General features: G+C 34.4%; 1 protein-coding gene across 2 annotated transcripts in view; it reads right to left on the minus strand.

The window, feature by feature from the left end:
• Positions 1-24,418, minus strand: part of Myc — a 54,685-nt gene extending 30,267 nt beyond the window's left edge. Inside the window, exons 1-2 of one of the 2 annotated variants that reach the window (XM_014248233.3) lie at positions 24,178-24,418; positions 7,463-8,916 (exon numbers count right to left, since the gene is read on the minus strand). In XM_014248233.3, the coding sequence (XP_014103708.1) occupies positions 7,463-8,768 (1,306 nt within the window). In that variant the 5' untranslated portion in view covers positions 8,769-8,916; positions 24,178-24,418. Of the gene's footprint in view, positions 1-7,462; positions 8,917-13,448; positions 15,222-24,177 lie in introns of those variants that run through there. The other variant, XM_014248232.3, reaches the window with a different exon arrangement.
• Positions 24,419-24,871: the final 453 nt, after the last annotated feature.

Here is a 24,871-nt window from a genome sequence, read left to right on the forward strand (position 1 = left end):
TATTTATTTTCACCTCAAATCAAGTTCGATTCCAATTCAAAAATGATTTAATGCTATTTCCCTCAATACTACGCAAGAATAGCTCTCTCTCTCCTGAGCCTCATACTGCTGTTAATATTATTTATTTGTTGACTGTTGTTGTTGTTGTTACTACCACTGGTGTTATGCGTCTGGCTAAACGTGAGCGTGCGTATGTTAATTGACACGCCTTTTGCGTGCTGACCTTGAACGAGTTCATTCCCATCACAACACACGAAACCACCAGCGAAATGATTACACACAATAAATATGTAATACATATGTATACATATGTACTAACGAAATAGTTAGAATGCTAGTAGAAATATAGAAACACAATTGGATTATTAAACAAAGATACATACAGCGACTTTTCCGGACTTTTTCTCCACAAAGTGAGGCATGGAAAGTAAAAGTCAGCGTTATTTGGCAGGCTTGTGCGCATTTGGGGCGGCTGGGACTTACAAGCACACGCCACAAAAAACAAACAAACAAAAAAAACCATATCTATATATTACTCATATATTATTTAGTAAGTTTTTTCTAAAGCAAACATGCGCTATTTATATTTAGAGCCAAGATACACGTGCGTAAATGCGCACGCAACGCTTTTTTTTTTTAATTTTATAGATTTTTTTTTATACTTTTTCATTCATTTTTTTATATTTACTTTTTTGTACTTTTTATTTAATTTTCATATATTTTTCTTTTTTTTGCAACTACTACTTCCTTTGCCGTTGTGTATTTGGTACAAAGTTCGTTAACGAACCTACAAAAAATTCACTCAAATCGGCGCTAATAAAGTCAAGTGCGCAACAGTAATTAGAAAATCATAATTAAAAGCGAAACAGAAGAAATATATATATTTTTATTTTTAAACTTTGGAGTACACTGTTTATATACTGACGCTTTTGTTAAGCCTGCATATCAGAGCACCGCTGACATATGTATAAGCTAGCTAGTGGCTGAAGGCGGCTAGGGCACTTGAGTTCTCAAGAGACTTAGCTTGATAAGCGCATGGCGCCGAGCAAGCAGATGGCTAACAAACTGTAAATCAAATGATAACTGACACATAAGCAGAATATGTATGTATTGTATATGTATATATCTACATATGTATAAGTACTGAGATAACAAATAGGCTTACAAAAAATGTCCTAAAGCAAAGTCTCAGCATATTTTTTAAATAAACAAACATTACAATAATATTCTGACACACAAATTTTACAATAGGCTTGAAAACATGCCTTCTAAGAGCTTTTATAAAAGGTCGCCAATTACTTCCAAATGAATCATTAACGGCACTAAAGCGCTCGTTTGTAAGCACTTGTTAGGTGTTAATTACAAATGTCACGTACAAACGACTTTTCGATAAGTCACTTTTGCTATTTCTAAGTGTTTGAGTCATTCGATTGCAGTGAAGTATGACAGAAAAGCTTTTTGAAAAAAAAAAAAAAATTATAAAAATTGTTAAATGCATAGAAATTACAAGAGAATTTGTTTGACAGCATAACATAGCATAGCTTAACATAACATAAGACAATATATCATTGCATGGTTTAACATAAGACTGCATGGCATAATGTGACATAACATAGCAAGGCATAGTATGACATTATTTCGTATAATAAATTGTATCTAAATTTAAGTTTGACTTTAAACCTGAAAGTTAGAAGAATTTCGAATATTAATTTTGAATGAAATAAGCAGGCAAATTTAAATTAAATCGAAATGAAGTCAAATTTAATAAAAATCTCATTTTATGATGCTTGCAAGTTAGGTAATTAAGTTGTATACAATTTAAATGGATTGCGAAATAGAATAAATAAAAACGCCACTATACCAGTTTCACTTTTGAAAAAAGGAAAAAAAACTTTTTTTGCGTGATTTTTGGCAAATATTAGGCAAAATATTTAAATCAAGCAGCAGACAAATTTGAAATCGACAAGACATTGTACACATTAAATGAACCCACAAAATTTAGCGTCGACACACAAATATACACTTTTATACAAATGCAATCAGCATCCGCAAAAAGATTGAATTTCATATGAAAATCGTGCAGACTATATGCGGACTTAGTGATATACTTATTTATAAGTATGTGTGTAAGTATTTGCCTGCCTGTATATAGTCTATAATCCCACACATCCCCCGTTCCTTCTCGATTTGGCATTTATTACTTTTTCGGCGAATTGGACTTGAAGAATCTGAGTCAGAAACAGACAGCAGAAAAAAAAAGCAACAACAACAGCAAAAGCGCGCAGTTGAGCAGTGAAAAATTCCCATAATTAACATTAATAAAAGAAGCGCGCACACACAGGAACAAACCAATACAAACACATTTTTGTTTATTTTTTTTTTTCGAATCTCAGCCGTTGTGAGAATGGGTAAATGTGCAAATTGTACAAATTTACAAATGTTCGCAATATTTTCTCGTTGTAAGTGTGCGTTTATACGTGATTCAGTGCGATATGTGGGGCGTATACACGGCCGCGCTAATTAGCGCAGCGTACAACCGTCAATTGAGTGTTCCACATATAAATTTGTAGATATGTATGTGTACATTTTGCTTTATTTGGCTTATTTCCATCATTTTTTTTTTTGAGGAAATCGCCAACTTAATCAATGAAATCGTCATCAGCGGACGGCGCAGGCGGCGGCACTATGCCATGCTGTGCGGCGCGACCGCACCATTTTGGCAGCGCCCGTCTGAAGTTAGAAGCTGCGGACACCAACGCGCTGCCGTGACTTCCATAAAAAAAAAGAAATACATATGTGTAGATACATATTTTTTCAATGCTTTCATGTGTTTTATTTGTTTGTTTTTTTTTGGTTTTATGCTACACGCTTTAAGTTTTTAATGCTTGTATCTGCTGCTCTTTTGCTTTGCTTTTTATTGCGCGTTGCGGTCAGCATAAAATGTGGTGCCTAGCAACACAGCGCCGAAGCGGTGTAAGCGTGCATGCAACTACTGCTATATACCAAAATATATAAGCGTATCGCGCATACAAATTTTAACCCTATAAAAAGAGAAACTAATTAAAAAGTTAAAAATTTCAGATTTCAACACTATTTACTTATGTTTCTATATATGTGTAGACTAGCGTTCACTCAAGCAATTGTCGTGATGTTTTTACTACTAAAACGCCCTATGCTATTCACATAAGAGAGCGCTACTAGATAGACATACATAGCATATATGTATAACCCACAACAAACGCCTTGCCTACAACAAACTACGCGCAATTACCCGTTTTGCATACAGTCACATTAAGCGAGCACTTGTATGTACATATGTATGCGTGGCACTATGCATCCGCACATACTACTACTACGCGCCTACACACAAGCGCAACCATGCCACAAACATTTCAAGTTTTACGTTGGCAAATTCTGTGAATGATTTTTCGCGCCAATTTCTGTACGTGCCCTGAGCGCTGCGACACCCCACCAACGCCCTTGCAATGCACGCCAACTATTGCACGCACACTAACTACTATACACACACAACACATTTACATAGTGTGTGTTCACATATGCAAAAAGATTGCGCGCGTGAGTGAGCGGCAACAAAGCGCACAAATCCAGAAGTCATACAGCTTCCGCCGCAGTAGTAGGCGCCGCCACCGCGCCGCACCACCAACGCGCGCATCGACGCAATACGGGACAAACTGCAATTTAATTTTCATGTTTTCTTCTTTTACACCGTTTCTTTTATATTGGTCTGTCTGGTACGAACCGGTAGCGCTTGTGTGTTTGGTTTGTATATATGCCCATGTGTGTGTGTGTGTGTGTCATGGAGTACATAGCTCACACTGCGCCAAATTGCAATCGTTTATGCGAGTGTGCTTCGCGTGTGTGGGAGCGCGTTTGTGTTGTAGTCTGCGATGGTGGGTTGGAGACGTGCGCGCGGGAGCGCCGGCCGGTTGTGCGCATGTACCGGCAGAAAACCACGAATGCAGATGTACAACATACGATGTTCGCATTTCACATAGACTTTTTGTTTTGTTTCTGCATAATATGGACAAACTGACTGTTGCTCTGAACACATTACAATGTAGGCGTAGTCGCTGCGGACGTTAACGCCAACGCGGACGCCGCCGGTAAAATGATAACGCGTGCAGACAGACAGCCACTCGTATGTATGTATATATACCCACAGCTTATTGCTATTGTGATGCGCCGGGCCAACCGCGCTCTCATGCAAGTTTGTCGGTATGTGCGGCGCTTGTGCTTTTTGTGAGTATCTGATAAGCGGTAAATGCGCGCAATTTCAATTTTGCCAGTACTTGGGCGCGACAGCAAGCGGGTGTGAGTTACATACTTAAAAAAATATTGATGTAGGTTGATAAGGGCAGTGTGTGTGTATATGCTGCCGGCTAGACAAAATACTATACACACTACATGGGAGGTAAGTTTTTAAAATAAAATAATTAATTCTTGTAAGAAAGTACAGCAAAAAGCATGAAATGAAAAATATAAATAAAATATATGAATTAAATAAAAAAAAATAAAAATAAAATATATGAATCAAATAAAAAAAAATATTAATATTATAAGGTTTAAAAATAAAAAAATTTTAATATTTCGTGAGTTAGAAAAATAATATGCAAAAGTATAACATAAACATTTAGTTGTATTTTGATTTTTTTTTTTATAAAAAATTAATAATTTGCCCAAATGGTTCACTAAAGAGATTAATTATAAAATATATGAATATAAAAAGAAAAAATTAAATAAGAAATACCAAAATAAAAAAGTTAAAAAAAAAACTTAAAGGTGGAAAAAAATATAAAATAAAATGAAAATATTTTAAATTATATTATTATAAAATAAAGAGATTATTTAATATTATAAGTATGAAAAACTAAAAAAAAAATATGAAAAGATGTATCCTCAAATTTTTAAATTAAGGTATTTTTAATTAATATTTACCTAATATGAACTTATCAGTATTCGAATCTTGTATTGACCTCTGCATTTTACAATTAAATTTTAAGAATCCGATAATTTTTATGTTACATAATTTTATGAATTGTAAATTTTGCTACTTATCCGAAACATTATTTCGCTAGCCACAACTCGTGTTGCATGCAACATTTTGCACTTAAAAGCAGAGGAGAAGTATGCCGCACAAACAGGTGCAGTCAACAGCACTGCGCAATAAAACCAAACGACCCGCTTCAGCCAGGCAGGCAGGCAGTCAGTCAGTCAGCAAGTGCAATGCACTTGGCACGTCTACCGTCAAGCACATACACACACACGCACACTTGCAACACACCAACCGCCACTGTTTGCAACATTACCTACTTCCTACAGCTGAAGCCACTACGGCGTTGATATTTGTATGGGCTGCTCCATATACTTGCCACATAGCGCAGACTTGCAACATAAAGGAAAAGAATTTCAAGTGGGTACATTACGGATTTACTACGTACGCCCAGATAGATAGCAAATAAATTGTGAAGTATAGCTGGAAAAAAAGTTGCATAGAAAGATAGAAGGAGGAGCGGGTATACTAGCGACCATTATCAGGCAGTGCCAGTCGTCATGGTAAATGGCCATAGTACTTGCAACGCCTGAAGTGTTGTCGTTTAAGTCAGTCGCTGGTGGAGACGGCTAAGCTGGCGTGTCGCGTAAAAATGCACGCCAAACTCCCTCCCCCCAGCAGAGTTGAACACGTGATTGAAGTAAAGTATTTATGAGAGTAATTATAAAAAGCTGGAAATTTATGCTTAGAAGTTGAGGAAAAGTGACAGCATGCTTTTTTATTTTTTATTTAAAATTAATGAAATTTCATACAGTAGATCCATTAAGTATGTAGCAATTGTATGTAGTTTTAATAAATAAAGTTTCAAAGCTTTAAAAGCAGAACAAGCAGTCAAAATAGGGTGTTGCCACTATGAGTGATTTTTTATTTTATTTTTTGCTTGCAACCGGCACTATATTCTTACATATATACATACAAATGCATATATAAAATGTGGTGTTACTCATCACTGCGGCACAGAGCAAACGCCGAAATTTCTACAATCGAAAATATATTATATATATGCACATATGTGCACAAAATACTATATACATATATCTATGCTTAAATATACATTTTTGTATGTACATATTTGACGCGCATCACCACTGCGCATGCTCCATTTGCGCGCCAAGTGAACACACCCAGTAGAAAAGAGCGCTCATACGAGCGATGTACGCAAGAGAGCAGCGGCACAGCATGTACCTATATACATAGTAGTACTTTGGCATAGAGGCCAAATAAGGAAAATTCTCGAAACAAAAGCATAACTGGCAAAAATAACAATGACAACACAGTAAAAATGTTTCGCAATAATTAGAAGGATATGATAATGACGGCGAAGAGCGCGCGCTGATAGCCTTATATGGAAAGAAAAATTGGTAGGTACATAAAAAAGTATATATGCTGAAAACAGCGCAAAATGTTGCACAGCGGCAAAAAGTGGGCGCGAAATTATGGACGCAAAAAAAGAAGCCTATAAAATGCGCAACAACAACAAATCACTTTTGCATTTTTTGCGTCTATAAACTATTTACGAGTAAGCACATAACTACTAATATATCGTAAAAAATATGTATGTACATACAAATAGCTGTAGTTGTATGATCGGCCTTGTGGTGCAAGCCATTGCCTCGGCTATACACATACATACAAACATACACATGTTAGTGTGGGTGTCTAACGACAGTTGGCCAACATTTTAATAGTATTTTGGTATTGATTTTTTTCCGCTATATGTGTATGTAAATATATGTATATGTATATGCAACGTGCTGTGGCGCCAACTTTCTCAACTACCGACCAACTGCCAAGTGGCAATTGCTGCCGTCACTTGGTAGTAAATGGGCGGCACTAAGTGGGCGGCGGTAAGCTGATTGTTTCCAACTGATATTTTAGCACACACATACACCTGTACATATGTATGTATATGTCGTATGTGTGTGTGTAGACACACTTGAGCGCGGAAGTGCAAAACTTGAGCAGCGTGGAAATGAAATCGCAGTTAGCTGCATTTGCGGCAGCAATGTGAACTACTTTAGCGAGTTCAAAAAACTGTTAAATGACTGCGCGAAAAGTGCAAAACAAAATAAATAAAAATAAAAAAGATATACTATATTAAATATATGACGCGCTGGCACATAAAACAATATTATATAGGGTGTAAAGTATTAGATTACCAGTTACAACCTGTTTTATAGCGCTTGGAATCAAACACAGCACAGAGTCACGCGGACGCCACAAACGTCATTTCACATTGTTGTGAAATTATGACAGAGCACTGTTTACAATCAGATGGGTCAGCTGGCAGCGAGTTTGCCAACTTTTCGCATTTTCTTTTCGAATAAACTCAACCACTATACTAATACACATTAATTCTACAAAAATAATTGCTTTGTGCTTTGCACTTACCGGAATCGGAGGGTGTAAACGCCGAGCTTGATAGATCATCCATGCCTTCCTTGCAGCGCGTGTAACTGTGATCGCTGTGACAGTGCGCTTGTGTGGCGTGTAGACTCATACTCGTTTGGCTGGAGGCTTGACTCGGTACCGGCGATGTGCGTCCATATGACAGTTCGCCGTCAAGCATTGACGACGCTGAACCATAACCGGAATTGGCGGTGCTCTCTTCATCCTCATCCGATTCACAATCGGAAGAGGTTGCCATTTTATTAGAGTACATAACGGATTTGTGCTCATCACGCATTATAACATCGAGCACTTCGTGAATGTCGGGGTGATCGGAGGTGAGACGTGTATTTATTTTATCCTTACTCGTGTCCTGCAATTCTTTGCTAATGTTGTCGATGATGCCAGCATTCAGGGAGATATTATTGCTGCCCATCATGCAGGCGCGCAAATCGATGTTGGTCTGTTTGAAATCGGTGGCTTCGTCATCTAGGGATGGTGGAGTCTCCGGCAGCTCGTAAGCCATGGTATCGAAGGCTGTTACAACACCACTGTTGTTGTTGTTATTGTTGAGTGTGTTCGATCTGTTGTTGTTGGTGTTGCTGCTGCCCGACAAATGTAATGTGGAAAGTTTATGTTGCAATTGTTGATGTTTTTGCAATTTGCGCTGTTGTTGTTGCAGCTGTTGCTGCGACACATTGGATTTGCGCAGTAGCGATGTACCAGGCGGTATATGTTGCATACTTTGTGCTGACGACTGCTGTTGTGACGATGTTGTGGCATTGCGTACATTTGGTATGCTATGTTGTTGCAATTGTTTCTCGTAATCATCGTTCGGTTCCATTTTGACTTCCCGCTTTACCTCAACATATTGTTGTTGTTGTGTTGGCTTTTGAGCGGCCTGCATTTTATGTTTATTATTGTTGGCAATAACAACAGTTGGCGCTGGCACTTGTGCGGGCTTGGCTGTGACAGCCGACAACGGTACAGCGCGTGTTACTGCCAAGTCGCTACCTGTCGAGGTAGCCGAGGTGCTTAACTCTGTCTGCGATTGACCGGACCACATGCAATCGCTGTTGCGTATCTCGTTCTTAAATGAACAGTAATCGGGTGTACCGCTGATGGGCAAATCATTGCCGTTATCCATTTTTTGTATGTCACCCCAAATGGTATTGCCCCAAACGGGTATTAGATCCTCGAATAGTTCACTGGGATCGGGGCGAATGATAGAGTAGTCCTCTGAATGATCGGGCAGGTAAAGGCTACCCAAAATGGGTGAGGTGCCGAATGTGCTGCAAATTTTGGCCATTTTTGATTCGTTTTCAAATGGGTCAAAATCAAAAATGGTGTCGAAAGTTTCTTGTTCTTGTACTCGTTGTGGTATAATTTTACTGCTTGTCGAATACACTTTGGAGGTAGAAAATGTTGACTTACGACTTGTAGAGCAAGTAAGTGAGCTGAAACGAGAGAAAGCAAAAATCAGCATTCTGTGAATATTATGTTGCAATTATTTTTTATTTAAATTTAACCAAATTTTAAAATTAATAGCTTAATAATTATTAATAAACGACTTTCACTAAGCATACATCCGTAATATACGTTGATCTTTCACTGAAAGCTTTTTTACAGAAAAGGAAAAAACTTTTGCATACAATATACGCCGAGCCGAACTGAAAGCTTTCTGATATGGAACTTAAAAGCTTTTACATGCACTAAACTATGAACTTTCACTACAGAATATGATGAGCTTTCACTGGAAGCTTTCTTATTTGAAAACGAAAAACATTGACAAACAATATACACTGAGCTTTTACTATAAGCTTTCACAATTGTAACATTTAAAAATTGGCCACAATCTTCTCAAAGTTTACATTTCGAATTGTAATTCCCTGTTATCGATCACTATTTGTTTACATATTTCCTTTATCTGAGCTATGTGAGAATATTGATTGTGTTATTAAACAAATATCAGATAGAGACAATTTACTGTGAATCAGCTATGAAATTCCACGAAATAAATAAGCGAATATAAAATAAAACCCCTGTTGGGTATATTACGCAAACATCTATATACGTACATTTTATTCCATACGAAGGTGTGTTAGAAAAGTGTGACTTGGTAATTATAGCAATCACGACTATATGTATGTGAGTATGTATGAGTCTAGTCACAGATAAAGCCAATAAATGTGGCAGTAAGTATATGGTAAGACTTGAAGCCGGTAGGCAAATACCCTGCAGGAAACAAAACCGAAGTTAATTAGAAAATTTGTTTAACCGAAAACATGGAACTGTTAGTTAAAAGTAGCGGTAATCAAATAAAAATATACGAGTAACCAACGTAAAATAATTTTTTAAGATTATACAAATCTCAGATTTTTATATTATTACCTGCAGGGTTGTAACAACACTGTACAGTTTTTACCTCAACTTGGCAATAATATTGGGAAAAAACCCAAACTATCTTGGAATTCCTTACAAGCGATTAGTTTCAGTGGCGGGAAGTGTGTTCAACGTATCAGTCATACTGTATTAAGTGGCGCCACAAACCAGTTACTATGCGCCAAACTGCGAAACAGTAATCAAATCGTCATTTAATAAACGACATCAATCAGAGAACAAGCGAAACGAATCAAAACACATACATACATAAATACATACTATAAATTATACAATTATTCGAACTTGTGAATTGATTTTCAAAATGAATGCATATTTCTTAAAATCAATGAAAGCGCAATTTATGGCCATTATAAATTATAAATAGATAAACTACCGTAAATAGTTGTAGTATATTAACCGCTTTTATAATTGTTTTTATAATAATCAAAAAGTTTGCGACAACTGCCCGCGAGTATATGAGCACCACTACAACCACATCAACACTAATTGGTCAGCGCACTAACCAGTGATTAACTCAGAGCTTACTGAATGCCGGGTGGCGGACTGCACGGTTGCTTATACCAAAATCAAGAAATGCAATTATTTCGACTAGTTTTCCTTTTCAGCATTCTTCACCACGCCTGTATATGTATATGCATGTAGTATTCGTTGTTACTGCATTTTTTATTTTCATTTTCATTGTATGTTATTTATAACACTTGCTACAACTGGCAAGCGCAACGCCATATTTTCTCTGCTGTTTGTTTTGATCGTGCACAATTTAGAAGAAAAACCTATTTGTGTCGTAAGAGACAAACGCGGCGTGTGAGTATGATTTGGCGAAATGCGCGATAAATCGATGAGTGCAACAACAAAATGTCTACAAGAAATGCAATAGCAAATACACACAACAATAAAATAGAAAGCAGATTAAATATTATTATTTTTTTAATGTTTATTACTTGCAGGTGCTCCACCTTGTTTATTTGCAAAAGAAGAGAACAAATATTGTACAATGTAAATTACAGCAACAAAAACTAGCCCAATGGGCTTATTATAATTGACGATTTTATGAATGAACCGTTATCATCAACCAGGAAGTCGGTAAGGTTGAGTAATAAATGAAAAATTATATAGACAAAAGTGAATAAGTATGCACACACAACGATTAGGCGCACAGAAATCAGCAGCCAGCAAATATACACGATATAAAATGTAGGCAGCCAACACCGAAACTCAAAGGCAATTGATGTATGCGAAAAGTATGACATATTTTTATTTTCATTTTATTTCTTTCGCACATAAACACAACCGGCACCGGCGCACACCGACGTTAACAGAAATGTTGATTTCACGTTTGGCATAAAAAATGAGCGCTAATCAGCCGGGTTGCCGGCCGGTATGCAGACTGTTTTGACATTTGCGACGCGTGTGCAAAGTGCAAAAGCAAGCAGCTGTAGTGATTTGTGGAATAATTGTATTAAAATTACTTATAAGGAATGCTTGCATATATATCTAAAATTATATATAATATTTCACAGAAATCCGTATTGGTATGATAAAAAAATTATAGAATTAAGATAAGAATTATATTTAATTGAAGACGCAAAAAATGTAAGTTAGATAAAAATGTATAATTATTTTACTGTAGAATAGAATTATAAAAGGCTTTTTTATATTTATGTATATATTTTTTACTTATTAAAACTGTTATTGTCATATTAAAATAGGCGAAAGTAAATTTTTTTTAATATTATATGTGTTTTTTTTTTATTTTGTATAAAAAGCAAAAAACGATAAGTACAGTTACTACGTAATAAAAAAATCTAACAAAATATGCATAACACGTTAACGCATTCTATGCGCAAATCATAAATAATCATGAAAAATGAAAGTCTGGCACCGCTCTGTAAGCTGATATGTGTGCAATTAAATGGTAAATAAATGCACAGGTGTAGTAAATGTTGCAGTCACTCATAAAAAGTGTTAAGTAATTTTTACACATTCACCATTTATGTGAAACATACACCAAGGCTGTGTTTAAGAGACATTATAATATACACAAATTCTTTTTGCATAATAATTGCAAATTCGCTAAAATGACTATGCCCAATTGATATTCAAGCGCTAATAATGAAAGTTCTAATGCAAAATAGCCACACTCTGTCTGTATTTCAAAATTGATGACAAATTGCGCAATTCCGAGAATGTTCCGCAGGAGTCTATATAAATATGTAGAATAGACTAGTAGATAAAAAAAAAAAAACATTTTCTATTCGCTAAGAAAAAGAACAAATTTTCGCTCGAACATACAAAACTTGATATTTCAGGCATTTCTTAGCAAATCGCTACAAGTTTATTGCGCAGCATTTAAAAATATTTAAATAATATTTAATGTTATGCAGAAATCCAGTTGTTAAATTACTCATTCATATATTTTTTTAATCTATGGCGATTTCCAAGAAAAAATTAAATTGCAACGCTGCATCATCAAAATAAACAAATGCAAGCAAATCTATGCACCTAAATTCGTTTCCCGCTCTTGAAGCAAAGCTGATGCCACAGCTGTAGCTTTAAGTTCACAGAAATTGTAATTGGAACGCAGAGGCACCCCCAGAGCAACGTCTTATTGTGCAATTACGCCTACAATACTACAGGCATGCCAAAGCAAAATTGGAAAATTTACAGCCCACACACGTCAGCGGCAATGTTTCTATTGTTATTGTTGCTTGCTGTTCATAAAAATTTGCAACTGCACGTAAGTTGGCGATATTAAATGATAGGCTTTATCATTATACATGCATATTAAACGTATAAACAACAAAAGAAAGGAATGCGCAAAATAACAGTAACGTTCTATATGTACATAAATATGCCTGTATATAGGTAAATAAATAATAAAAGTACGTCAAAATGATAATGATGGCGCTAAAAATTACTGCTGATGCCATACTACGTTTAAAAATTATAATTTAGGTCTGTCATTGCTGTAAACAAAATTTTAGTTAATTTCTTAATTGCGTACAAAATTATTAATATCCAATACGAATAAAAATTCAAGAGCGAAAATTATTTTTTTTTTATATATTATCTAAAATCCTTAATCAATAATATTTTTTGTAAAAAAATTAAGAAAAAAAAATTATTTAAAACAAAACTTGAAATTATTCAATGATTGCGTTTACAAAACGGACAAGACAAGAAGAAGAAAATGAAAAGCACAGTTATTTATTACAATTGACATGTTAAAGGTGCCATATTTTATGAGCAAGGGCAGGTGAGGAGGCAGTATAACAAAAAATGTACCGGTAACTTTAACAGAACAATGGCAAGACACTGCGTTAATTGGAGAAAGCAACAGAGATGTTAAAAATTGATTTCTAAGACATCTTAAAAAAAATAAAATAAAACTACAGCTAATTAACTGATTTTATTCAATTAATTTTTTATGAGGCAAAATTGCATTGCAATTTTTACTCAATAAATAATTTGCAAAAATTGCGCCTAAATAATTTATATGCCTGGCATACTTATAAAGCTTCTCGAACTATTTGGCCATTTCAATTATTTATTTGTAAAATTTTTTTTTTTTTTGAATTCACTTTACCTTTGCTCAATTGTTGTAGAAATCCTTTTTTGTAGTAAAAAAAAACACAGTAATTAGTAGTGGAGTACAGGTAAGTTTTTTGCAACTTAGTGTTTTGATTTTCCTTTCAACTGTTGTCCACCTTGTCAAGTGGTTTTTAAATTTACTGCAAAGAGTACACTTTTTCAAATTTATCAACCTAATAGGCGTAAGTTATTATATATTATAGTATTTTTTTATAGTCAATACACTTATTTCAAAACGAAATGTTCTTTCGCGCCTTTTGCACTCGTCAGGGATAACAATTAAAATAAAAAAAAAATAAATAAAAATAGTACGCGTTGCTTGGACGACAGGAAGCGATTAAACACTTTATTCCCGTTTACTGTCACTTTGACCTTTGCTGGCGCAGTGTTGTCTGACAGAGTGTTTGTCTACCGCACAATTTTGGAAGGTAGGTTCTCGTTGCTGTTTTTCCTTCTAGAATTTGGCTTTTGCTTAGCCTCTGCCTTTTGTGCTTGTGTTCAGCTCACCACAAATGGCTCTATTGGAATTTGCGTTGAATAGTTTTGGATGCAGAGGAGGACTTCGGCTTAATCGTAGCGGTTCTTCCCTCTTTTTTCCTTTATTCAACTATTTTTCGTAGTTTTATATTCCAAGCTATTGTTGTTAAATGCCTTTCAAGGTCTCACTCTATGCACAAAGCAGGTAAAACAACAATATTTAAGTCGATTTTCGTAAATAGACTTGTTGCAGTAAATATTCTTGTGAGTTGTTTTTTGGAATTAAAATTGTCACACGCGTTTATTGATTTTATTATTTGTTTGTTCACATTTAGACTTTGCCCACAAAAACTGTTATACAAATGGTGTAATAAAAGTATATTTGCACTAAGTTTCTTCTTTTGTTTATTATTTGCAAAGTTGCGAATTTTCGTGATTTTTAATGATTTGGTATTGTTTTCAACTCTATGCATGACAACAATTGCTCACAGCTTTTTGGACTTTTTTCCTGTGATTTCGCCGGCTTATTAGCTGGTGTTGTCGCTCAGAAATTATTGGTATATCACGTTTAAAATATATTTAGTTCTGCTAGAAATTTAATTGCTTGCGATGTGTAAGCTATTCACTGAATTTCTGCACTTTAAAAATTTCACGATATTTTTAGTTGGTTAGTTTTAGTGATTAGTCGAAATTTCTTATTTCGACTATTGCGCTTTTGTTTGGAATTTACACATAAAAACAAATCTTGCACGATTCTCTTAATTAAAAGAGTCAGCTTCCTGTTCCAGTTGAGAAAATATTACACAATATCGCCGAGGATATATCTTCATTATTTGATGATAATTAATTATTTCACGAATCCCGATTTTGATTTGATTTGAGCGCAATATATTCTTTGCGTTGCAGGTTGTGTGGTGGAATGATGTTGACTGTGTATGTCAACGTTGGTTTTAAAATATTTCAGTTGTAGTTGTTGTTGTTATATAATGGTGGTGTATTAGCATAACCGCTTAAAAAATGCTCTTATGAATTTTTATAATTTTCACAAAACCTCTCGGGTATATGTATAGCTGGCAATAGTTATAGGTAGTTGTCCGACGAACGTTTCTTGGCGATTGCTACAAGAATTTTGTGACCATCGTCTTTCGCTTTCAAAATGAAATTGAAGTCAGAACGACGTAAAACAAATACCCACGGGTAGCGATGATAGCGGTGACAGCTGTTACAGCAACGGCTAAACCACACGACGCATAAACGCGGCGAACAGGCTCAAAGCGTACGAACGAATGAAGAACGTTGATAGAGTGTTTTGTGTCTTTATTAGCACGCCTGAACAAGAAAAATCGGCAAATGAGTAAATGAGTAAATCAGAGTGTAGCGCCATCGTTGTGATATTTTTTGGAGAGCGCTTTTCGGCGAGCGTAGGATATCTTGAACGAGGGTGTGATAGAGCAACGCTGTAATGTGCGTTCATACATACATATGTAAAAGTATGTAGTAGACTTTGGGTGGTTATTCAGTATGCTATTTTCGTGTAAAAATTACTCTTTAAACAAAAGTAAACATATTTAAAAATTAGCTTTATTCAATAAAATAATATTAATATAATTTTGTTTAATACACAATGGTAGGGTGGCAATGTGATTAAGAATGCTGTTAATTGAAATCTAAATATTTTTGTGTAATAGAAAATAGTATTTTCAGCTACAATACTCGTTAGTACTGACTGAAGAATGATTAAAAAAAAAAAAAAAAACTAATTTGGACTATATGTATGTATATAATTAAATTAATAAATTCAATTCTACATGTAATTTTTTTAGTCACATGCTATTTTGAATCTCTGTGATAATATATTATACGGATGTAGGAAAAACCAAAAATATCAATATCACAATAATCACGAAACATAAGTACATATTCTTTAGATTTATAAAATATGCGCGCAGATGGAAAGGTGAAAAGAACAAATTGGATTTGCTGTTATCTCTGAGTTCTTGAGTATTTTTACATTAGTATGCAGAATATACCTTTACATAACAAAAAAAATTAAAAATATTGACGAATACCGCTTTCGAACATTATCAATTTTTTAAAAAGTAGTGTGTATACAGCAATTATTATTAAAAAGAAAACATTAAAAGTCTAAATAAGCAAATTTTGAACGAGAAAATAACGCTTTTGAACAGAACATTTACAAGATGTATATATAACAGGTCTGAGAAAAATTTAGTTATCAGAAATTATACCTTTTCTCGTGCTAGACACAGCAATACTTCTCCCATTAAAGTAAATCAAATTTATAAATTTGAGTATGAGTAAAAAAAAAAACTAAAATAAGAGAGAATTTTCAGTGTACTCAACTAGTTTCCACTCAATTTGAGCGCGGAAAAACTCTTCTACACGCGAACGATTAAACTCATATTGCTCTCTTTAAGGAAATCGCTCAGCAAATGTCTTTTTATCAGCGTCTCGAAGCGTTTGCTCTCGCTGCAGCTTTGCCGGCAAACACCAACAAGTTTGGCTTATTACGGTTTTGTTTTGATTTGCATTTTCCTCTACGAAAAGAAACAAAACGAATTTAATTGTTTATCTGCAAATGCGCTTTTGGAGTATGTAGCATTTTTTGCAATTTGTGTTTTGACTTGCACTATTACGAGTTTTATTTGTAAACAAACCTATTTCTCACGCTGCTTCAGCCGTAGTGAATGTGCATAGCGAAATGCATAATAGTCAGAGTTAGAGCACTTGTGTACAATTTACGCTGCCCAGCAGGAAAATCCGGCACTTGTGGAAGATTATTTCAATTCATAACTTTGTCGGTAATGCCTAGCTATAATTTAATATACATATGTATGTGCGACCATAAAACTGAAAGCTTTTCAGCAAGACAATATAACAAAATAGAAAAAAATGCAATTATTACTATTATTAATTTAGTCTTCACTGCAAATGTGACAGAAATCCTAAATTGCAACTAACTAAGAGAAAACTTCCCAATAACTTATAAAAATTAAAATATCTGACCTCATTAGAATTTCATTGGACATAAAAAATAGGATCTAATCAAAACAGATTTTTCTTTAACGCTTGGCGAATCGAATACAGTTTTTAAAGAGTAAATAGCTTGCTATCTTAAAGCTAACCATAACCTGCTTACCCTATATCAGGAGAATCGCTCGCCGATTATATTTGGCAAAAGCGTCGCATTATTATAATAATAAAAAATTATTATCAATTTTTATGATTACACTAGTTTACAGTCATATTGCGACAACGATCATAAAGGCTGTTTCTTGCTAATTTTGGGTTGCTAAAACCGAAAATGATAGTAAAATTTTCCTAACGCGTAGGACTTTTTGTGTTGTAGTTAAGGGGTCAAACCACCATTATTTATGAAGGAAAAATTTTGAACTAAAATCCGTAATCAGGACATCTCAAATACCCCCACAGACCTCTTAACACATCAGTCGCAAATTTTTTCTTCATTTTTTTTCTAAAAAACCGCGTATACGGGAAATGTTTTACGAATCATTCTGAATAACTTTGCTTAAGAGAATATAGATCTAAAACCGGTTTCGAGCCAGCGATTTTTTGGGTGAATTTTAATTTTTCGGGATTATACAAATTTCTTCGCTTTTAGACCCATATTCTCTTAAGCAAAGTTGTTCAGAATTATCCGTAGAACATTTCCCGCATACGCGATTTTTCCATTTTTTTTGGTTTCCTGTAAATCAACCCGCTCTAAAGGTATATACTTACATATGTATGTATATGTTTCTTAATTAATGTTGACATGCTATTTAGGTTTATCAGTTACCGTTAAACGTAGTATATTTATTCCGATGCCACTTTACAGTATAATCCTCGTATGCTTGACAGAGAAAGTAAATAAAAACAATTACTCATATTCATCTGCAGTCATGTTTGTATGTATTTGTGTGTGTATGTGTGCATTCAAAATAATTGTTGTACGCTTTGTGGCGAAATACTCAATACAATACAAGGCAAAGTGCATTTTATTCATTCATATTTATTATTCTAGAATACAAGTACATACGTACAGAGATATTGTATATATAAGTTCTCAGTGATAATTTCACTTATTAACAATGTTTTTCTATTGTGAAATCACCATTTGCAACTAATCATGACATTTTGTGAGGAAATCGATTTTTAATATGCAAATACACCAAATTAAATATATCGCTTAAAGCAAGCTTTGTTAGATGGATTAAACTTTGAGGAGTAGCGAATCGAACAACCAACTGGTATAAACCACAGGAAATGGTATAGGCGAATATAGATAGAATAGGAGAAGTAGCAAACCTAACAAACAACTGGTATAAACTACAACAAATAGTAAAGGAGAATGAGATAAAGTAGGAGGAGTAGCGAATCACAAAAAAAAATGGTATAGGAGAACAGAGTTAGAGTAGGAGGAGTAACAAATTGAACAACAACTAGTATAAATCTTAAAAAATAGTAAAAGTAAGAGTAAGAGTCGAGCCGCTTTTAGAGTACATAGACCGGTTGCTACAAACGTAAGTAGCATTAGAGCCTTTATTTCGTTTGTAAAATTTTATTGTCAAATTGTTAGTTTCTATCATAGATGTCGGATTATGTACTCCTGTTCTTACATATCGTGGAAATTGCACCACTTTCATGAAAATGAACAACAATTGCATAAAGCTCTTGTAGAGAACATGTTTAAGCAACATTTGCTCGAACCGAAAGCTCTATAAGTCTCTAAGTGCTTTAGTCATAGAACGCGAACGAATGTGTACTTCAGCCAAAGTAAAATACTATTAAACTATTCCATAATAATTTCGTGTATACCATAATATATAAAAATTGCAATTGCAAATCGGAACATTAATACTTTGCACTCTTAAATACATTGTAATTTTATAAAGGCAAAGCAGGAAATAAATCGGTCACAAATGTGCAAATGATAGGCGCCGAATGGTTTTCAAATGCACAAGTATGTAGGTATGTATGTACATGTGCCATAAGTATTTTGTACTTTGGGAAAACGTGTGTGTTTGCACACCGCTATTTCTGTTGTTCGTGGAATTGAAATTTTCTAATCAGAAAATGCGCAAAGTGCTGAAAGCCTTACACAATTATCAGTGGCAACATTGTAGACCTTAGCCGATGAGCGTTGCAATTTGCAAATAATATTCAGTAAGTCAAAATGTATTATCTGATAACCATTTACATAATACTTAGGGCAACGGAACTCATTTATAAATACGCAACAATGGAAATATGCTCGGCAAAATCGAAGTTAAGATACCCTACTTTTGGTTTGAATACAATAGAAATTTCACTAGCAGAAACTAGCAGCTCTCTCAGCATTTTACGCTCTCAACTTGTGCGCTCTTCTGCTAATTTCTGCTGGTTTTTTGGATTAAGAAACTCTTTTCTAGCAGAAACTTTGCAAGCTAGCGATAGTTAGCAGCTAAGGTACAGACCTATTATGTATAAGCAAATTTGGTAATGATGACTTGATGATACCAGAGAAATTCTTTCCAGCGACTGCAATAATCATTTGTAAATCTTATATTTATATATATACCACAAAGTCTAAATCTGTAATAGTGGCGAAACGAACAAACTATTAGTATAAAATAACTATAATTACAACCAAAAAGAATAGCAGGAGATTACAGCACTTCAAAGCTATCGATATACTCTATTCAATTGAACTCGATTAGATAATATTGTTGTTGCTCTCTGCTCATCTGCATGTGTTTAATGACAAGAGAGCAGAGCTCAAACATATCGAGCGGAAAAGTGGCGAATCGAAGACGACTTATTAATGATTATGCAAGTATAAAAGTACAAAGTTATTACTTATATTTAGTAGTGACAAAATAACGGTTTAATTGATTAAATTAATTGCGTTTGTTTTAAATATAACGAGCAAACCTCCGTCATTTCTATAAACACACATAAAATGGATCGCTCATTCGATTCGACCACATGCCATATCCTGAAAGCTTTTCTTTTAGCGTTTCCATCAAAATTTGTATATCAACAAATTGTAAATTGTAAACAAAACTAAAGTTTAGCATGTTTACACAAAAGACTGAAGAAATAGAATAAGTAATTTATAAGCTAGAACTAAATATTGCAATTCCCGCTGCAAAAATAGTATAAACTCACGTGGCAAGCACAACAACGAAAGCTTTCATCCAACGCAATAACTGAAAAGTTTTCATTTGTGTTGGCACGTTGCGAATATAAAGTTATGAATAATAAATAAATTGCATTGCACAATAACAAAAACAATATGTTAGGTGTTCTATTGATTATCAAACAACAATAGCAAAATGTAAACAAAACGAGTAGCACCGAGTGCATGGACAAGGATACACACATACACACATTCGTACATAAATAATATAAGTCATTGCGGAAAGCGCAATGCCATTTGTGTGTACTTTTAGTTTATATACTTGTATATATACAAGTACATACATATTTACCTACTATATTACTAATATATAAAGTGGTTCTGATAATAGCGCCATTACTTAGTGCATAAATATGACAGCGTAGTTCAAACAGAGATAAATAATGTTTGTCAAGTGTAATAATTTTGTTCACCTAACGGTTAAAATTAATCGAGCTAGATATAGAGTTCTATAGGTACATATAAATGATCAGGATGACAAGATGAGTTGAATTTCGACTGATTGCCTGTCAGTCCGTCCGTCTGTGTAAGCTATAACTTGAGTAAAACATAATAGTGTACATATATTGATGCAACTTGGTACACTTGTTCTTTGACGCCATTAGTCATTAATGAAATGGGGGGAATCGAATTATTGCCACGCCTACAATATACCATTTGCGGTTTAAAATTTTTGAAAAAGTGGGCGTGACTACACCCTCTAATAGGTGTAATAGCGTAACTCACAAGCTACTGGAGGTGTTTCACTGGAACTTGCTGAGAAGAAGTCTTTCTAGCACCTTCTCATATTATATATATTTTGAAAATGGGGGCGTGGCACCCTTCACCTTTAGGTGAAATTCCATATCTCCGGAACGACTCGACCAAATTTGGTGTAAAATATTATCTTAATATTTCTTTGTTACAGTAAGCAGCATCGACCTACAACCACGCCTTCTCATATATAACATTTTTTATATATCTCTTGAGAATAAGACCTTGAGCAAATAGTGCCTCTAAGGTAGGTCGAAATCGGGCCATTACTTTTCAAGCACCAAATACCGAAAATGTGCACGACAGTGCCTATGGCTTACTTCTTCCCGAAAATATGGGTCAATCTGTGTGTCAAAGATGTTTAAATCGGACCAATACTTCTTTTACCCCCACATACCTCATATAAGAATTTTGAAAACATCCGCATGACGTTAACGGTCAATGTATAATATATGTATAACGGTAATAATTTATGTATAACGGTCAATCTTTGACGTTTCTTAATGAAACTCAGAGCGCATTTTTTCTGTTAATAATATGTCATGATTCCAAAAATGGGTAAAATCGGATCAATACTAGCCTTACTAGCCCCAGCCGCCATATATTAAAGAATTTTAAATTTCCGTTTGGCTTTGTACCGTAGAAACCGTGCAAGCTCTAATTTGAGTAAAAATTGAGATATCTCTATGAAACTTGGTAGACATGTTTCTTGGTACCGTGAGACGGTTGGTATTGCAGATGGGCGTAATCGGACCACTGCCACGCCCACAAAACGCCATTAATCAAAACAAAAACAAATAACTTGCCATAACTAAGCTCCGCACTTAAGATACCAGACTGTTATTTGGTACACAGGATCACATTACGGAGGGGCATCTACAGTTAAATTTTTTTTTTTTAAGTAGGCGTGGTCCCGCCTCTAATAGGTTTAATGTGCATATCTCCTAAACCGCTAATGCTATAATAACAAAATTCACTGGAAGCAAATGTTTTTAGCACTTCTATTGACGGTGTGAAAATATAGTTGAAATCGGGTGGCAACTCCGCCCACTCCCCATATAACGGTACTGTTAAAAACTACTAAAAGCGCGATAAATCAAGCACTAAACATGATAGAGACATTAAATTTTATCTCTGGGATGGTATGAGATGACTTCATAGGAACCGCGTTCAAAATTAGACAGTGGGCGTGGCACAGCTCACTTTTAGGTGAAAACCCATATCTTGAGATCTGCTTAACCAATTTCAACAAAATTCGGTACATAACGTTATTTTCATATTTCTATGTTATAGTGCGAAATCGGACTACAACCACGCCTTCTTCCCATATAACACCATTTTCAATTCCATCTGATTCTTTCACTTTCCACTATGCAAATCAGGCAACAATGACTGTATCGGGATAAAACTTTGCGTGAATAATGCGATTAAAGTATGCCACCTTGTGATTAAAAATTGTCTAAATCGAACCAAAACTGTTTAAGCCCCTAAGTACTAAATATGTGGACCCCAGTGCCTATAGTTGACCTTATACCGAAAATATCAGTCAATCCACAAAGAAATCTCAAACGAGTATACTATTTGACTTTGCGAGAGTATAAAATGTTCGGTTTCATCCGAACTTAGCCCTTCCTTACTTGTTCAGGTTAATATTGAAACCAATGTATGAGCTATTGGTTTATGATTCTAATTCGGAATATTGCACAAATTATGTATCATAAAGATATGAGGACTCTCATCTTTGAGGCCAGAAGCAAGGTATACACACACTAGTAGTGCTAATTTTGATAATGTAAGATTTCGACGCAATATCTTATTAAGTTAAAAAAAGTATTGCCTCGTCGAAGAATTTAATAACTTATTGAAGATGGTGTCACTAGCTGTTGATTAAGATCATTCTTAGACTTAAGTGGATATTCTAGTCTAGAGACATGAATTTTAGGTAATTTTTTAAGTGTCGTACTAAAAGACAATCAATATTTTTACTATCGATTTTTTTATAAGTTATATATTAATGTTACAAGAGTACAGAATTAAAAGTTAAATAATTTCAACCCTCCTAGTCATCTAAAAATAAAAAAAAATATTATCAATCTGCAATGATTTTTTTCTAGTATTTTTTAAAAATAGTAAACATTGAAATTTGGGATGAGGCTAGTTCATACTCGAGAGAGGTCTATAAAAAAGATTCTCTGAAAATTTCAAGTAAATCGATCCAGTAGAACTTGAGAAATCGTGGGTATCGTATTGGAAAAGTCTGGTCTGAGAAAAACGCATTTAAAGTTTCGCGTAAAGTCTTTTGTTCGATTAGACCCAGCCGAACCAGTTTGCAGGCCGGGTCAGTGAAATGTCTATATCTCCGAAAATAATTTAAATATTCAAAAATCCAAAATCCAAGACATATTCTTAAATAGTTTAACTTTAAAAATATGAAAAAAATCGATTGTTTTGAAATTCTGAATTATAATACCCCTTTAAGTTAGACCATGAACACCAGCTAGGAGAGACTGTCAAGTAGAACCCAACTTCAGAGAGCGTAGTGTTGTCATATTTTTCAAAATACTTCAGTGATAGCATGTGGAGCAGGTATTCATAAATTCGATCCTGCCCAAGGACAGCACTGATTAGTTATTATCATAATGACAAATGGCTTTTAAACTTTCTTATCTTATAGGAACAAGAAAATGGCAAATGCAGTTAGTTCAGTAAAGAATATTTAAGCCACATACTTATATGTATACTAAAATACCTATACATATGTACATATATGTACATTTGTATATAAACTAGGTAGAAAGGTAATAAAAATGTAAACAAACATTGACTACGACACTTCAAGTGTGAATGCACATAAACTTAAGTGCTTTTATATGTACATATGTACATACTTACATACATATGTATTACTCGCACACACTCCAACAGCGAAATTGAGTTGTTGTACAAGTATAATAAAAATGCATTCTTACAGGCATTACCATTAAAATTTGCAATGGTTTCGCTATAGGTTACGTTTATTGTTATTAGCGAATGCGTATGGGACAGACGGGAAGGGAATGACGGGCATACATACATACATATGTAGTAGGTACGTATATATGTACGTAGGTGGTCGCTAATTGCGGAAGCACACCGTCAATGGCGGGCTGAAATTCCGGAAGACCTTTGCCAGAGCATGATTAAGCGCAAGTAAGTTGGAGACACAACTAATAAGTTCGGTAAACAATGAGCTTGTATTTTAATTATCGATTTGTGCAAAGTAAATATATTTAATTTTTTTACGACCACTTACCTTCGGCTTTGGTAGACATGATTTTATATTTAGCTGGAGTTGGTGGCGTTCGAGAACGATGGTATAATGACTTTAACACTTATGGAATATATCTTTGTACTATAGATTTGAACACACATTTCGTTGGACCTGAGATTCTTAGCCGCAAAACGACTTTCGAAATTAGTTTCAAAATAAAATAGAATTCATTTAGAATTTTTCTTTTTCTTAAATTATTAAAAACTAAGAATATTTATTTTTTCTTCTATCACTAAAGCGCATTAAAAGCATGACTGACACGTAAGATATGAGATCTGAAAAGAAAAACAAATTAAAATAATTAATAAAATAATAATAAACAAAAACAAGAAAATACGTTAATATCGGCTTCACTGAAGCTATTATACCCTTCACAACAGGTGCATTTCTTATGGCATAAAAAGGTATAAAAAGTTCTTTATGTTAAAATTGATCGGCCATGATCGGTATAATGATCTGATCTTATCGTAAATCGTAGCATTGTCTTTGATAATAATCCATGTCAAATTTCGTGAAGATATCTTGTCATATGAAAAAATTTCCCATCTAATTTTGATCGATCTGTTTATATGATAGCCATGCTATACTGATCTAGGTCAAATTTTGCAAAGAAACCTTGCCAAATAAAATGGTTTTCCAAACAAAGATTTCATTTCGATCGGCAAGTTTGTATGAT

This window comes from Bactrocera oleae, chromosome 5 (genome assembly GCF_042242935.1).
Source record: "Bactrocera oleae isolate idBacOlea1 chromosome 5, idBacOlea1, whole genome shotgun sequence".
NCBI classification, from domain to species: domain Eukaryota; kingdom Metazoa; phylum Arthropoda; class Insecta; order Diptera; family Tephritidae; genus Bactrocera; species Bactrocera oleae.